General features: G+C 45.0%; 1 protein-coding gene across 1 annotated transcript in view; it reads right to left on the bottom strand.

Annotated features, from left to right (window-relative positions):
- Positions 1-3,339: 3,339 nt before the first annotated feature.
- The window catches only part of dync1h1 (dynein, cytoplasmic 1, heavy chain 1), a 34,483-nt gene continuing 20,522 nt past the window's right edge, over positions 3,340-17,300 (bottom strand). Inside the window, 42 exon segments of the mRNA XM_052145058.1 lie at positions 3,340-4,311; positions 4,394-4,518; positions 4,607-4,775; positions 4,908-5,050; positions 5,134-5,287; positions 5,543-5,751; positions 6,341-6,444; positions 6,546-6,763; positions 6,864-7,034; positions 7,122-7,235; positions 7,318-7,441; positions 7,521-7,581; positions 7,664-7,775; positions 7,893-8,053; positions 8,133-8,208; positions 8,299-8,473; positions 8,631-8,725; positions 9,130-9,264; positions 9,409-9,662; positions 9,765-9,915; positions 10,019-10,165; positions 10,439-10,592; positions 10,702-10,829; positions 10,940-11,152; positions 11,383-11,598; positions 11,677-11,794; positions 12,500-12,695; positions 13,175-13,295; positions 13,381-13,500; positions 13,588-13,761; positions 13,859-14,063; positions 14,223-14,437; positions 14,516-14,677; positions 14,762-14,876; positions 14,960-15,093; positions 15,180-15,309; positions 15,399-15,562; positions 15,786-15,951; positions 16,046-16,167; positions 16,247-16,453; positions 16,714-16,947; positions 17,054-17,194. Coding sequence (XP_052001018.1) covers positions 4,183-4,311; positions 4,394-4,518; positions 4,607-4,775; positions 4,908-5,050; positions 5,134-5,287; positions 5,543-5,751; positions 6,341-6,444; positions 6,546-6,763; positions 6,864-7,034; positions 7,122-7,235; positions 7,318-7,441; positions 7,521-7,581; positions 7,664-7,775; positions 7,893-8,053; positions 8,133-8,208; positions 8,299-8,473; positions 8,631-8,725; positions 9,130-9,264; positions 9,409-9,662; positions 9,765-9,915; positions 10,019-10,165; positions 10,439-10,592; positions 10,702-10,829; positions 10,940-11,152; positions 11,383-11,598; positions 11,677-11,794; positions 12,500-12,695; positions 13,175-13,295; positions 13,381-13,500; positions 13,588-13,761; positions 13,859-14,063; positions 14,223-14,437; positions 14,516-14,677; positions 14,762-14,876; positions 14,960-15,093; positions 15,180-15,309; positions 15,399-15,562; positions 15,786-15,951; positions 16,046-16,167; positions 16,247-16,453; positions 16,714-16,947; positions 17,054-17,194 — 6,462 coding nt within the window. The 3' untranslated portion in view covers positions 3,340-4,182.

The following is a 17,300-nucleotide window of genomic DNA, read 5'->3' as shown; positions in this document are numbered from 1 at the left end:
CTTCAACACCAGATCCTCCATCAACTCGCCTGCAGTGCCGTCAGGAACAGAGACCTCCAAATCCAAATGGATCCAGTCTGGATGGGTTCAAGCGAGTCCCGGGTCACCTGAGAGTCCTGCGCTCCATGGTGCATTTTCCAAACGGAAGTTCTTTCCTCCTTCGGGTGACATGGATGAGGGGATGCGGAGGAAGCGGCCGTGCATCAGTGATATGGAGGTTGAACATGTTGCTTTCTGAGATCGTTGAGAACCTGAAGACAGAACTGTGTTCAAATGAACATTGACTCCCTGTCTGACACCATTTGCCTGAAACGTTTCATTTGAGAAGTGAATTTTGAGCCAATAATTCTTTCAATGATTATTTTGTCATTTGTGAGCATCTGCAAAAACACAAAGTGAGATCTCATGTGTTGAAGATGCTGTTGCATGAGATGTCTGTCACTGATGTCACAAAGTTATTTCATTATTTATGATCATGATTTCATTTGTGTTCCCTGATCACAGACATGTTCATGTGTACATACCAGCGGTTGCACACAGATGAAGATGTTTGTGGACAGTTTTGTGTTTCTATATTGTTAGTGTTCATATATGATTTTCTTCTGTAGGTGTTTGAGTGCTGCAGACATTTGATTTTAAGTTTGTTATCTGCTGCACACTGTATGTCGTTTGCATTCCTCACGGGTGACAATAAAATGTGCACTTCACGATGATGTGTTCCTGTCATTAGAGAAGAATCCTTCAGTCTTCTTGCAAACATGTCAAACCCATCACAGCTGTAATCATTCACATCTACACTACACAATACTACACAAGACAATACTACACAACACTACACAACTACACACAACACTACACTACACAACACTACTGACACTTCTGATGCACAGAAATAAAGTTACCATATCAGGACACAAGGTGGCGTGATATGTTAACTTTATTTCTGTGCATCAGAAGTGTCAGTAGTGTAGTGTAGTTGTGTAGTGTGGTGTTGTGTAGTATTGTGTGTAGTGTAGTTGTGTAGTATTGTGTGTAGTGTAGTCACATTCTGACTCATTACAGAATTTAAACGGGGTCAAATCGAATTATTAAAATGTGGAATTTGGACAAATAGACAGAAATAAAGGAAGAGCTTCTGTTCCATGTATGAGAAAGAGACTGATAAGAAACTTTAATCAATTACATTTGTGGTTTTATAATTAATAACTACTCGCTGTTCTAAACTTAATGTAAACATTTATTCGATTGAAGTAAATCTAAAGAAAATCAGCAGCTATATAAACTGCCAAAGCAAAAACTCTGACAGAACTTTAATATTTGTATTTACATCGAATGTATGAAAGTTGTTCTGTGAAATGGATGAAATTAAACATTCTTCACATCAAATCTGGAGACAGATTCAGCAGATATTCTGGGATGGCACTGAGAAGTGTTTCGTTTTTATAATTGGTACCAAAAATTGCACTTTACATATTATTGCAATCAGTAAAAACTAGGGCTGTCAATCAATTACAAATTGTAATCAAATTAATTACATGGTGTCCCGTATAATTAATCGCATTTAATCGCATATACAAATATTTGCTGAGAAAGCCCCTCATATAAAAATAACTCAATATATAATGATGAAATAATTATACAGTTATCTTTAAATATTTATATATATATATATATATAATACAAAATTTATATAATTAAAATGTAGAAGAGTTAATCATTAATAAAACAAAAAGCGGCTTTAGAATTCAATGTATTGTTTACTATCATATTATTGATCATAAGTACATTTACATTTATAAATGGGACAATCCCCCCGGAGCAACCTGGAGTTAAGTGTCTTACTCAAGGACACAATGGTGGTGACTGTGGGGATCTAACCAGCAACCTTCTGAGTACCAATGTATTATACAGAGCACTTATTACAGAGACAATCCCCCCGGAGCAACCTGGAGTTAAGTGCCTTACTCAAGGACACAATGGTGGTGACTGTGGGGATCTAACCAGCAACCTTCTGAGTACCAATGTATTATACAGAGCACTTATTACAGGGACAATCCCCCCGGAGCAACCTGGAGTTAAGTGTCTTACTCAAGGACACAATGGTGGTGACTGTGGGGATCTAACCAGCAACCTTCTGAGTACCAATGTATTATACAGAGCACTTATTACAGAGACAATCCCCCCGGAGCAACCTGGAGTTAAGTGCCTTACTCAAGGACACAATGGTGGTGACTGTGGGGATCGAACCAGCAACCTTCTGATTACCAGTTATGTGCTTTAGACCACTACACCACCACTCCAACCAATAAGTCAATCATTGACACACAGTTCACAGTAATCCATTACACAAGTGAATTTATCAATCAGAGATTTATTATGAGGGCTTGTTTAAGGACCGTCAATGTACACCTGCATCAGACATGCTTGTGTCGCGTCTCGGGTGTGTTGTGTCATAAATATACATGTTTAGTTCACTGTGTCCAGTTAAATATAGTTTAATACTCAGAACACATCTTGAGATCTCTTAGTTCAGATTTGTGCTCATCAAGTGTTTTGAACACAAGAATGTAACACACGTTTGTGTTGTTCTGCTGAAGTGTTTCTTCACTGTATAAACTGTGTGTTGCTAACACAGCTGAAGTTTCACTTACTGCCCCCTGGAGTAAACAGGTGGTACTACAAGCATTTCTCAGGAATCTTCTTATTACAATTGGGGGTCATTGCGATTAATTGCGTTAATTTTCTTAATGCATTATTTTTTATAAAATGAATCTCACTGAATTAACACATTAAATCGACAGCCCTAGTAAAAACATCAATCTGATCAAATATTCATGTGTCATATGTTGTTGGAAAGATCTCAGAGGAAAATATAACCAGACTATTTGTTTTACTCACAGATAAACATATAGTGAGTATAATAGCTTAAAATATGTCTTTGACAATTACGTTTGTGTTGCTTATATGCAGCATTTTCGCTTATATTTTCATGATATATAAACAGAACATGAAACATCACATATGATTATTTAGAGTCTGTGATTATCTTTCAATGGAGTCCACACACAAGATAATCAGATGTATAGATCATTAGATAATCCACATGAAGCACAATGTTACATATGACCACCAGGAGATGGCGCCAAATACACAGCACAGACTCAATGATGACTCAAATGACACAGAATGAAACTCATTCTGTGAAATCTCATGAGTAAAATCATGTGTGCATGCTATGCAAACCTTTAGTCATTGTTGTGTTTGCATGTGTAATTAGTTCTTATGTACAATTATTATCTTTTATTTGTTTGGAGATGTTTTTGGACACTATGATCAATTATATTTGTAATGTTGGAACTTTTGATTGATTTGTCGTATCAACACAAATGTTTCTCGGATACAGTCGACATGATTGAGAACAAAACAAAAGCAGTTGGTCACCTTATTTACAGATATATATGTATAATGCCAAATAATTAAAAAAAAAAAAAGAATTTTTGGCTCAAGTTGTGCATGTCAGAATGTTTCATAATCTATACATTTAAAAAATGTCAACCAAGTTTTCTTTACAATTTTTCCCAAACAACTGATTTCTCCAGTTATAAGATTTTAATTTTGGGTACGCCACTGAAACAGGATATCTGTAAAAACACCTCCAGAGATTAAAGGGTTAAACAGATCTGATCAAAACAGCGTTTACAGAAAAAACACATTCGTCCATCATGGTTTAATAAACTTCGTTTCAACAATAATTCTGGAGATATTTCTTCAGGCAGCTTTATTAAAGCTTATCGAATGTTGATGCAAAACGTCCCCTATAGATGCTCAAATGAGTGAAGACACTAAACACACTTCATTAGAATATTACATACATCATTATAATAAAGGAGACACACAAAATCAGCTTTATTTGGAAACCATCATGTCAAGCTTTAATCAACTTCCATTTTCCATCTAAAACACATCCATATTCCTTCCACTAAAATCAACATCCGTCTCACAAATCCAAACAATCCATCGTCCAACCTGCTTCTGACTTTCTAAACTCGTCCCAGAAAAACATTTTACATGCAGAATCACCATTTCACTACATCAACCGTCCGTCTACCACACTATTAGGAATGATTAGCATAAGTGAATAGGATTAATTATGGGTTATTAGTGTTGTGGTTTAGGAATGATCTAATCCGTGCAGAGGACGGCGACTCCACGCTCATAGAAGTGATGAGGGTCTTCTTTAGTGGCGATGTCAAAATCAACCGTGAATATGAGATCAGCACGTGTGAAGTTCAGATACACGGGCAGAGTGACCTGTAGGTATACCAGAGAGAGAGAGAGGTTAGATATCAGGAATGCCGGCACGAGTGACGTCAGTGTTTGTCTCATGACTGACCATGTTCCTCTTCTCAGTGTTGCTCTGCTTCAGCCAGTGCAGCTGCGTCAGAGGAAGTTCAGTGGAGATCGTGGCGGACAGAGAGAGCTTGTTGTTCGCACACGTGGCGCCCTGAAGCTTCAGTCCTGTTTACAGACACACAGAACATGATGAACAACGGATTTACACAGGAGGAATTCTTGGACTCGTGTTCTGCTGGCCGCCGTCTCTCACCCTTGATGCCGAAGCTGCAGGAGTCGAGCGCCACTCCCTGAGCCGACGTGACGTTCACCTCCAGACAGAGTTCCTCCAGAGACCAGCTGTTGACCTGAGCCACATACTGACGTGTGGCGGTGATGTACGCCTCCGGAACAAACAGACTGCCCAGATTCACGTGGATGTTCTAAAGAGGATCAAAACGTGTTGATAAACGGTAAATGTTTACGTTGAACTCTACTGATTTAAATGCCGCACACCATCGGCACGTACAGTCGAAGTGAACTGGTTTATTTAATAAGAAGCGTTTGAGCTGAACCTTGAGCTCCTTCGCGCCGCCGCTGGCCGCTCCCTGCGAGATCTGCTGCAGCTGTTTAATCCTCTCACTGAAGTCGGCGATCCACTGGATGACCGTCATGGCCGCAGGGACGGTGTAACGGCACCAGCTGCGAGGGAGAATGCCTGAGGAAAACCACATTTCAATCATCTTTTGTATAACGCTAAGATGAGCACAAATAAAGTGTTTGACACAAACACAGCGTTACCTTTAACGAGGTCATTGATGAGCGTGCGCAGGTCGTTGGTCTGTTTTCTCTTCCCCTCACACACCTGCACTACATCAGTGAGATCCTGACGAACGTCCTGCAGCATACGGGAACCCATCTTCACCTCCCGCTCGAAGAAACGGAACAGAGGATCCTACAAACGGAGAAGATGCAGGTGCTGTTATTCAGATCAGTTCAAGACAGAAAACACGAATTTTTCAAAACATTCAAATTTGAATAGAATTACTTGATATGCTGATTAATAAAAGGAATTAAATTGCCAGCAGTCCACAGCATCCATTTAGCATCTGACCTTCGCTAATATAATCACACTGAAATAACGCGTTGAATGAACAGCCTTAGTAAAAACATACGAGGTGTCCTGGTTCGGTCCAGCGCTCAAGCGTACCTTGATGTTCTCCACAGTGCGTTTGAGAGGACTGACGGACTCTGGGATGAGCTGCAGCCAGTTGCGGGCGGTGGCGAGCAGCGTTCTCATCCAGGCCGGCTGCGCGTCAGATGAAGACGTCGTGCTCGGCTTCTTCTCAGTCTCATACGCCAGATCGTCCTCATCCTCCAACATCTGCATTTTCAGCAGCTTCCCCATCATGTCAATGCCTGAGGATGGAGCAGCGGGTGGAGGAGCAGCGGGTGGAGGGAAGAGCAGGAGGAGGGGTTTGAGGTACAGGAGAATCAGGAGGGAGCCGCCCACAGGAAGTGAAGGAGGGAGATCAAATTAACTGGTGAACAAACTTGCCCGTTAAAGCACTGTGTTAATAAACGTGACAGGACGTTCCTGGTGTTCACGAGTGCATCACTAATATCACAGATCTAAAGACTGTTGAGGATCACATGCATTTAAGCAGTGCACTAAACAAACAAAACAGCTTCAAAACATCAAAGAAAACATCACAAGGGTTGCAGGAGTCAGTGACATGACGGCAGTGAAATACAGCTGCTGGAGGAAGAGGACACAGAACCGAAACACTCTCCACTGTGTACGGCCCGTTTCCTGTTAATCGAACACATCAGACTAATCCTGAACGGCCGTACACAGTCAAGCAGGTGCGTTCAGCTCCGACAAGATCAAACTTCTGCAGAAACTGACAGAATGAACTCAAGAGAGAGAGAGAACAGAGGTCAGAGGTCACGAGAACATAATGTCTCTATTGCACCCAATACGTTTAATACGTGCAGACGCTCGTACCCTGAGTGGTGAGCAGGACCTTCTCTGCGTTGCTCGGCAACCCCAGCCAAGATGGCGTCTGTGTGTCTGGCAGCATCTCGACCCAGTGTATGAACTCTTCACGCCTGACAAACACACAAGGAACACGTCACGAGAGTGCATCACCTGCAGTGTGACTCAAACACAGAGACAAATACACGGAGTATAAAAGCATGTTTGTGCTGACCGGATGCCGTCGGGCATTTTGATGTCCTTGTGTCCGTCCACTTTGAGCGCCAGCTTGAACTCGCTGTCGAAGCTGCTGGTGGTGAACAAACGATCAAGGAAGGTGATGAGCAGCCGCTGGTCAAACTCATTATCGATGCGGCCGCCGTAGATAGACTGAGCCATCAGGGTCTTCAGCGCCGCCCACGGGATCTTATCTGGAGAAATGTTTTGACGTCCCTGTAGAGAACAACATGCAGTTCAGCTGATTATCATCAATTACGGTTTCATTTTACAGCAACATGCCTCTAATCAGACCGAAATACATGAACACACTGACCTTTGCGGTGTCGTCCAGCCAGGTGTCTACAGTGTCACAGGCGGACCGCAGATCAGACTCTCCAAACTCGTATTTCTTAGACCAGCCCAGCGGTGCATAACGCAGTCGCTCCTGAATGACTGCATGGAACCAGGCCAAGAGGAAGTACAAACGAGCTCGTTCATTTGGAGACTGCGACAGAAAACAGACAATATGATTGACGGTTGAACTGCTCAATGACAGAGAAACAACAACTGAAAACTCACAGCGGTCGCTCACCTTGCACATGCGGGCCACTGGAATATTGCTGAACGTGCGCAGCATGTTGGCCTTCACGCCAGGAGGCGGCTCGAAAACAAAGATGCGTCCAGCACGCAGCAGGTTCACAGGGACCTGAGGGAGATTCAGTCAGAGTCTGTTGATAAATGTCAATCACCCTTCATGACATTAAACACAAAACACAATGACCTCTGACCTTTGGGTTGATCTCCATGGTGAGGAAGAGACGGAAACTAGCGTGTGGCTGCATGGAGTGAAGCTTCTTCTCCAGCTGCATCAGCCAACCAGGAGCCAGATGGACGTTCTCCAACATCACCCACCTTCAACAAACCCAAGAGAACATGAGCCCCTCCTCATCCTCATCATCATCATGAGTAATGAGGGATCGGTCACTCTCACCTGCCGGACTTCACGGCTGTGTTGATGTCTCTGTCGGCTTTATTGAATCCTTCAGCAGAACCTGAAGGTGTGTGTGTGGGGGGTGTTAATAGACATTTACGCTCTTCACAGTTTAGATGTTTGTGGAAATTGAAGGTTCTTACCGATGGAAATGGAGGTGATGTGCTTGTTCTGTTCGGCAGCGAGATCCCGGACCAACCCGCTGGCATCATAACCCGGCACAGAACACATGAGGACTGGCGTTCCGGGCTTCACCTGTAGATTCAAACATCTCCATTAATGCATGACCAGCATCCATCACACTGACAGCAAATAATCTCCAGTTCATGATGAGAAGAGTGTGAAACCTAAACTCCAGAGTCTCATCTTTACCTCACTGTCCACAATGTTGGCCAGGTCAAGCGGCTGTTCAATGATGGCCATGAAGTTTTCTCCCATGACTTTAGACACAAAGATGTGTGTCATGGCCAACAGACGATCAGGTCTGAACGCTTGAATCAACAGCAGCTGATGCACAGCCTGACCAATCACAGCTGAGGACAAACATCAACACACACATTACTTCTGTACACTCCAACAAGACGTTTAGTGTGAAAACGCATGAACACTTACTGGACGCCTTCTCTTCAGTCCACAGATACGGCACAGACAGTTCTGGAGAGTTGCTCTCAATCCACATAAAGAATTGCTGGAGAACAGAAACATTTCACATTTAGACACCGTATCAACCCATGTGATCCAATTCATTTCTGTGACAGTGGAATGGATGGACGGTCACCTCATCAGCCTGAACTTTAGACACCAGTTCATTAAACGCTGGCAGACGGCTGAGGCGCACCATGGCTTCCGACTGCTCGGTGGTCAAACCCTTCACCTTCGGCACGGTCGTCCCACTCAACACAATCTCCTTTCCACGCAGAAAGTGCTGGAACTCTGCGTCAAATGACGGTTCGCTGGAAAACACCAGAGCAAAGAGTGAAGCAAATTACAGGGACAGATTAAATAAGCAAAACAAACTCACTCGTCACATACAGCAGGACCGCTCTGTCTTTCAACACTCAAGTCTATTTGGGAAATCTAGAAGTTGTAACCGTTCTTGATGGTTTGTACCTGGTCAAGCCCTTCAGGTTGATTCTGGCGAGCAGCATAGCAAACGTGATGTGATCCTGATGCAACATTCCTCGAGCAACTCTGTTGAAGGCAACCTGAACAGAAAAACACCACATCACAATATATTACAACACAACTAGGGCTGAAATGATTCGATAAAAAACTGCCGAGAAACATTTTCATTGTGGAAAAGTCGTTTGATGTCATTTAATGCAACACGACGTCACATTAAACTGTAACTCTGTGCGCAAGCTGAATAATCGGTTAAGAGCTCATGATTAATCGTTGCAATAATCGTGAATAGTCGATTAATCGATATAATAATCGCTAGATTAATCGATTATCAAAATAATCATTAGCTGCAGCCCTAAACACCCCCTGAATAAGTCCTTCAAAGACATCTTCCTCCTCTCGGAGTTTGTCTGCTTGTGTCTGAAGGCTGGTCATCCCTCAATCTTTAATTAAACAAAGATGGAATAATTGGATTCAGGAGTCTGACCTGGAACAGATCTTTAGTGATGTGGGACAGGCGCTGGGTGTGGTCGCTCACACTCTTAAGATTAGAGTTCTCGTATAACACCGTGTGGTAGATATCCAGGAAGAAATGCAGCGAGTACTGATACAGGAAATGCATCTGAGAAAGACACAAAAACAGCGTAAATGAAGAGGAAGTGTAACGAACGTCACAACAGACACACAAAACCATAAGTCACATTAGATATGTTCTGCCTAGAGGAAATCACTTGAGCATTATTAATGATCCAGATGTTTGTGTCACCTGGTTTAGAGACTCCATAGTGAAATAGATGCTGCTGCAGGCCGAAGACAGAGACAGATACTGCTGAGACACCGTCTCCACTTCCTGCATTATGATATCCGTTTCCTCCACCTTCCTGGTCACTTCTGCTGCTTCCTTCTTCAGGTTCTCTAGAGTGGTGATGATGGTGTCATCGTCCAGGATACGACCCTTGACCTCGTTCAGGGCCTGCAGCAGAGATTTCTCCAGTTGACGCAGACGCAGCTGGAATTCACCTGCACAGACGGTGGTCATGTCAACATTATTAACACGGCAGAACTTGAACAGTCCCTTCCATAGCGATCCGTAAATGTGCTGTGGCGTTCCCAGTCACTCACCCTGCAGTTTCAACAGGTCTGATCGTTTCTCGTCCACGTCTGGACGCTCCGCCTTCAGGACCTCATTGAGACACTGACTCTGCAGGCTGCTGCGGGTCACGGTGAAGTTCACAAAGGTCACACGTGAGCAAAGATCTGGTGGGAACTCAACCTGTGAAGACACGTCAATCAATACATGCTTGTGTGTTTCAATACTGGTTTATAATTCACAGCCAGTCTGAAGACAATGATATCCATGTCATCAGATCATGTACCGTTGGGTCTCGTGTGGAGAGGAAGATGACAAATGAAGGAGACAAGTCGATGTCCTGATCTCCGAGGGTGATGAGAACACGCCCGCCGGTCCTGCGCACCTCTCTGTTCAGCACTGGGTTCAATATGGGGTCGTAACTCTCCACATCCTAAGAGACGATTGCACAAAACCTTGAATCATGAGCAATAAATGATCCAAATACCAGATTGACACAGTTGACAGACATTAAGGCATGATATAGATAAAGCTGTTCACTGGAGGATTAAAACATCACAGTTTTTCTGTAAAGCTCCTTTAAAATGATACATATAACAAGACACAAAGTTTCTATTATTTGTGAGTTTAAACATGGACATGAAATTCTCCATTTGGTACATTCAGGTCCAGACCAGATCAACCAGTTCCGTGAACGGCTCCATACCTGCACCAGCAGAGGGTTGCCGAATCTCAGAGCACTCTCCAAATTCTTCCTGAAGGCATCGTCCAAAAAGCTGGTGCGCGTCATCTTTTTGTCTTTGTATTCGTTCATGATGAACTCAGTGGCTTGACCTGATGGATCTATTATCAGTGGATACCTGCAGAACAAAGTCATAACCAAATTACCCATCTTCACCCATGTCAAGTCATAGCAGTACTCTTCCCATGTACTCCGATGAGGTGCATGAGGTCACTCGCGACACTCACCTGTTGAATCTCTTGAGCATGATGGCGTTCTCGGTGCAGAGGTCATCAGCGGGCAGCGAGTTTGCCTGCCAGCGCAGTCGCTCATCAGCATTAGACAGATACTCCGTCCTGGCAATGTCTGTGCGGAACTGGTTTAAAAACAGAAATTGACTTTAATAAATGTTAAACACTGAGGATTACTCTGAGGTGGCGCGTTTTAATCCTCTGTGGTGTCATCTTCATGGTCGTGTACCCATACCTGAATATTGGCCTGTTGGAGATGATGAGACCAGGTGGTGAAGAGGTTCTGCCTCATCTGCTGATCAAAATAGCCAGCGTAAGCGATGAAGGCAGCCGAGAGGAGACAGTCTCCAGCGATGGTGGACATCTGATTCTTGAAGGTCTCGCTGGTCTTTTCCCAACGCTCTCTCTCGGCAGATAAACTCTTCAGCAAAGCTGTACTGCGGTTCACCTGCAGAATAAAAACACAATTACTGACTGCTGATCATCATGCTAGTGACGTCAAATGTTCTGAACATACTACAACATCTTAAACTAGCATACACTGCGCGCGCACCTTTGGTAGCCATTATAACAGCAGTTAAATCTTGTGCTAATCGTCTCAATGTGCTAAAGTAATGAAAGAGACACAAGAGGACAAAGAGAAAGAGAGAGCAGTCCATGAGGTCCCTGGTGTTGTACCTTTGCCTCCACAGCGGCCAGATCCGCTTTAATGGCCTGAGCTTCAGAGATCAGCACGGCGTACTCCTCCTTATAGCGAGCAATGCTGGCCTCCAGATCCCTGATCATCTGCTCAACTTCCTCCGCCTTCGTCTTGTTGTCTGTAGCGTCATCCTCCAGTTTCTGCAGCTCATTCCTCAGAGGCTCGACCCGCTTCAGCATGTCTGCGTAATTCAACTGAACACAAACATCTGTCATGACCAGAGTCACTGCGGTCACAGCAGAGGTGCAGCAGTCCAATTCATGAGTTCATACCTGAGCAATCGCCCATTTGACCATCGGCCCACAGGCCAGAGAAGCACGGTTGACCTGCTCGTAGTTGTAGCTGGGGTTGGACATGTAGTTCTTCTTCATCTTCTCACGTATGGAGTCACTGTGATGAACAAGAGTTCGTTAGAATTACGCTTACAGGTTTTGGCTGTAATGACACAGAATTAGGAAAGGACTAAAGCATCTACACTTCTGTCAATAGTGTCTGGACTACTGAATATCTCTTCACTAACACAGTAATAACCAATCAAAACAAGTTCATGTGATGTGTGATTAGCCTGTGACAGTATCTAAGAGTCCATCTCTTGTACCTGAGAGGATTATATAAGTATGAGAAGAGATGATAATACCTCGTGTCCTCAGAGACAAAGTTGACTATGCTGGAGATGAAATTGTCTCTGATTATAACTTGTCTGATCTTTTTCCAGTCATTAGTTTCCTCCCCCAGCAGCAGACAGATAGACTCTAGAGCCAGTTTAACAGCTGCCGGCGGGTTCGCCATAGCACGCACTTCAACAAGATGCTGCTTCTTTATAGAGCTGACCGCTAAAGAGGAAATGGAGGGGTGGGGAGGTGGGGGTGGTTTAGGGCCATGAAGGATGAACGGGTTCATATGGCGGGAGCAGAACAGCCACGGCGGTGAAAAGAGGGACTGTCATGTGACCTGCTAATCTGACTGATTGGGCCTGATTCTGGGTCTATACACGATCTGTATTTATTTGATCACGAGGTGCAAATGATTTATGAACAAACAGTTTTCCTCTTTTAAACACAACGGCCGCTGCTCCACACCAAGCACGACAGTCACCTGATCTCATCAGCAGAAAAGTTCACAATAGTGGGGATGAAGTTCTCGCGCATTATGATGGAGCGAATCTGTTTCCAGTCGGTGGTGCTCTCGCCCAGCAGCAGGCAGATGGACTCCAGAGCCAGTTTAACTGCCGCCGGCGGGTTGGCCATCGACCGCACCTCCACTAAGTGCTGCTTCTTAATAGATTTAACAGCTAAACGGGTCACAAGATCATGAGCAGAGAGAAAGGGTGAAGACAGATGGAGAGCAGAGACGTTACCGCAGTGAACAGAGTGAACACCACTGCCAAACATACAAAGATAAGAGGCGAGAAGAACTGCAGAAAAAACAGAGTTTCACAGAAGGAAATATTCACCATTTTCTCACATCATCAAACCAGTGATGCTTTGCATTACCAGGTAGCATCACCAGTGTTTACATTTCTCTGTTAAGAACACCAATATTCTAATATAAGTGAGTTGAGACATTATACAGCAGATGATGTGCCTCTTCAGGCCCTCGAACATCACACGGAAAAATGGTGAATATTTCTTTAGAAGCAGAAGATCACAATATGACAGGAAAACATAATATTTCACATAGATATGAACTTTAATCAGGGTCATTTACTGTAATCAAAATGTAAAATCATACTGTGGCACGGAGGAAAGTGTGATAATTCATCGTTCATACCATTCTGAGCTTCAATAACAGCCGGCTCCACTTGATCCAAATCCTCCTTCACACTCAGCTGCTTGTCTTTAATCACTTCCTGTTGCTTGTAAACTGCTTCCTGTATCTCTTGACTCATGACCTGTTGACCGAGATGAGGGTTATGAGACTTATTTTAACCAGTTGAACACAAGGACGTCACAGGTATATGTAATCTCTCCTCTTGCCTTTTTCTTCTCGGCCTCCTGCTGATCTTTCACCATCTTCTTCAGTTTGTCGTTTGCAGCAGCGTTCTTCACCTCCAGCTCTTGACTCTTGATGCGCAGGTCACGCCGCAGCTCCTCCACCTGTGACAACACAACGTCAACGCTTATAAAGATGCGTTCAGGTCACATGAGGTGTTTGTTTGCTCAAGTGATGATGTCACGACATACCTGATCTACAGTCTCTTTTATTTTGCGCAGTCCCACGTTGAGATGCATCTGCTGCTCCTCCAGCTCGCTGCGTTTCTCATTGAACAGGTTAGCGTAGTGGTTGATGAAGTCCAGGTAGTGTCGGGGGGTGATAGCCATGGTGCGACCGCCACGCTTAGCCAGACGATTGTTCGCCTAACACACACCAGAGTAAAACACAACCGTGTGCTGCAGGTCACCAAATAAAACTTCTAAAGAAACAGATCACGTGACAGCAGAGCGCGTTTCTGACCTGGTGCAGCGTCTGATGCACAAACACGCAGCCGTTGACAATGGCCTCACGGTGAGTGGGCAGCTGGGGCAGTTTGTCGTACACTGTGGGCATGTAGTCGGGCACTTTGTAGTTTGGTTTCTCCAGGTCCATCTTGCTGGTGAACTCTTTACCCACCTGGTAGAGTGCTTCAGTGGACCAATCACCAAACCAGTTCAGCACACACCTGCAGAGAAACCACCATCAGTCCAGAGAAACTTTGACCCATACAGACACACATCCAACACATGACACTCTGCAGGAGATACTGGCTGAGAGCACACGTCAGTCAGATCAGTTCTCTAAATCACATGAACAGGTTAAAAATTGCTGGCATTTGTAGTACCTGTTGAAGAGGGCGGGTGATGTGGCCGCACGGTCCTTCAGGCCCTCTGATGAAGGATTCATGGTGAAGACCACATGCAGGTTCCTGATCACTTGACTGGTGAACCATTTGTAAAGCTCCTCATGGGTGTCTAACATCAAGCCCTCCTTCTGCGCGCCCTCCTTACACTGAGTCATCAGGGTGGCATATTCATCGCCTTCAAACAGGCCGGGCACCTGCAGCAGCACATGCACTTCAGAATGCTGAACTCAAAACAAACATCAATGGAGGGCTGCGCTTCAAACGTGTCTCACCTCTCCGTTGGCCAGCAGCGTGTTCATGCGCTCCAGGAAGCCAGAGTCCAGCACGTTAGACTCATCCATGATGAAGGCGATCTTCTCATTCTTACATCCAGACCGACGAAGAACCGTCCGCAGGTCTTCATCAAAGTCCTCTCCGGTGTATTTCCTGTGTACCTGTGAAGATGATCAAGGTTATAAACCCTAAAACACAGACAAGGCAGCACAAGTTTCTCATGGTGTTCATTTGGTCATTTTCACCTTGATCTGATAGACACTCAGTCCGTTCATCCAGGCCACAAATCGAGAGAGTGTCGTCTTTCCAGCACCGCTGACTCCAATTAGGAGCAGATGACCCTGCGGCTGACGGAAGATTCTAGAGAGAGAATCAGCCAATCGTTAATGACCCATCAACAGAGTGAAATCATGCACAGTAACATTGATTGTGACTCTCCACACCTGTCGATCCGCAGCACGTGATCCAGAACCTCATTGAAGAGCACCAGAGGAACGTCCAGTTCCTCCTCGTAGAAGACCTTCAGACGGGCCTTCACATAATCACGCAGCTCCTCCTGCTCCACAGGAACATAGTCCTACAGGAGAACAGAAACCGCTTAATCATCTCAAAGAGTTTACTGGTGACCTGCAGAAGTTCTGTTGACGTGTCTCGTCCACTCACCTTTGAGAGCCAGTTGCTGTAGAGGATGGGTCTGTTGAGGCCTTTGTCACGGTCGACGTTGGGAAAGTGTTTGAGGGCCACAGTGTCGATGTTCTCATCGGTCCAGCGTCTCTCCTCGTCCTCCACCAATCTGTCAGAACAATCAATTCAATCACTGTGCAATCTCACTAGAGTAAGACACGAGATCCGACAGAAACATTTACTCCTTTCCAAACTCACCGATCCTGGAAGAGTCGCAGAGCTTCATGCGCCCAGATGCGAATGAGACCCTCCACAGGTAATGTCTCTAGCGGGCGTAAAGCCTCGAAGATGCCCCTCACCCAGCGGGTCATCTCTCGAGGGGAGTAGATGTAGTGCGGCTGTGTGTCCTGAGTGAAGCGCTCCTGATTGGAGAAGAGATTGTTTTTGAAAAAGTGGTTTGTTCATTTTAAATTCGTTTACTTCACAGACAACTTTCATCGAAGTGTCTTTCAGAGCATTTGTATAATCACACATTTTATCAGTATGTTTGTTCCCTGGGTATTAAACCCCTGATCTTGGCATTATTAGCGCTTTGCTTTACCAGCTGAGCAACAGGAGCTGATAAGGTGTGTTCAATATTCAAACCTGAGACATCGTGTAGAACTCCACCATGGCAGCGGTGAGCGGTTCAGCGAAGGTTCGCAGTGAAGGAATCAGTCTGAGCATCGCTCTGTTGAACGTGCCGTAGATCTGCGTGAGGGAAGCGGGGCCAGGATAGTCCACGTACACGACCGGCACGTGCCGCAAGAATCTGCAAATATGCACATACATATATTCTCATGACATCACTAAACAAACACTATATGTAGCATTTTAAAACAATGCAGATCACATGACATGTGAACCTGTGAGTGAGGGGCTTCCTGCCGGGGTCGGTGGGGGGGTTACAGGCACCGACAAACTGGATGCGTTCGAGTTTCACCCACGTCTGATCGGAGGTGCGATAGAAGCCGCCGTGCTCCACCATCTGAAGTCAAAGACACAATTGCGTTAAACTCCTCATCATGAACTGCTCATCACAATGACATCACTTGCTGGCGTCACACCTGTCTGATGAAGGAAATGACGCGCTGTGTGCCGTATTTGTCCATGTCGGGCAGGTTGATTTCATCACAGAAGAGCACGAGCCATTTGCCCAGCTGTACAGGAGCCAGAACGACGCCGTTGGGAGTCCTGCGGTACTCGCAGTAATGATCAAATGTCTTCAGCAGCAGCTCGGGGGTCGTGGCACTGGAGAAGTTCAAACCTACAACCTGGTGACAAACAAACCAACACTCTTTATGATCATGCCAAGCAACAAGACACTCAGGAAAATCTATTTTAGGGGTCGAGCACTGGATGAGTGTAGACACCTGCTGCCGTTTCGGTTAAGAGTTCTCATTACTGGCAGGCCATTGAACCGTATGTTAATGTTTGTGAACTTTTAATGTTTAAAAAGTGTAACTATCATATTTGGATTTGTAAACATGAAATTACTTTTAATGTACTCCGAGACAGTGACTCTACAACTCACCTCCATGTCAGGCAGGGCTCTCAGGGCACTGAACAGGGTCATGGTTTTACCGGAGCCCGGCGGGCCGCACAGCACCAAAGGCTTGTGTTCAGCCAACCAGGTGTACAGAAGAGCTTCATGACGCACCGTATCCAGAGTGGGCACCACCACATCCGGCGACGCCACCTTGTGTGTCTCCACCTCAATCTGAGGTACCTTACCCTGCCAGGACTGCCACTCGCCAGAGATGAACACCTGATGGACACAACAGTTCAGTGTGTCACATTAACCTCAAAAAAACACAATGAATCCCTGAAGCAGTTTGAGTCTTCAGATGACGCGTGCATCTGTCTGTTCACACCTCATAATCGATGATGGGAACGTTGGGTGCTGACGGAAGTGAAACCGTAGTGATGCGGCGAATGTATTCTCCAAGCTCCGCCCTCATCTTCAGTCTGCTGTCACCCGAGAAGGACCACAGGACAGCGTAGATCAGATATTTCTGTGCACAATGGAGAACATTAGCATGTTTTCTGTTCATAGCAGGATTCTCTAGCATCTATTCTCAAACATACGCTCTTTCTGTACAAGAATGAACATCCGTTACA

The sequence above is a fragment of the Xyrauchen texanus genome, chromosome 16 (assembly GCF_025860055.1).
Source record: "Xyrauchen texanus isolate HMW12.3.18 chromosome 16, RBS_HiC_50CHRs, whole genome shotgun sequence".
NCBI classification, from domain to species: Eukaryota; Metazoa; Chordata; class Actinopteri; order Cypriniformes; family Catostomidae; genus Xyrauchen; species Xyrauchen texanus.
This window is presented reverse-complemented; position numbering and strand designations above follow the sequence as displayed.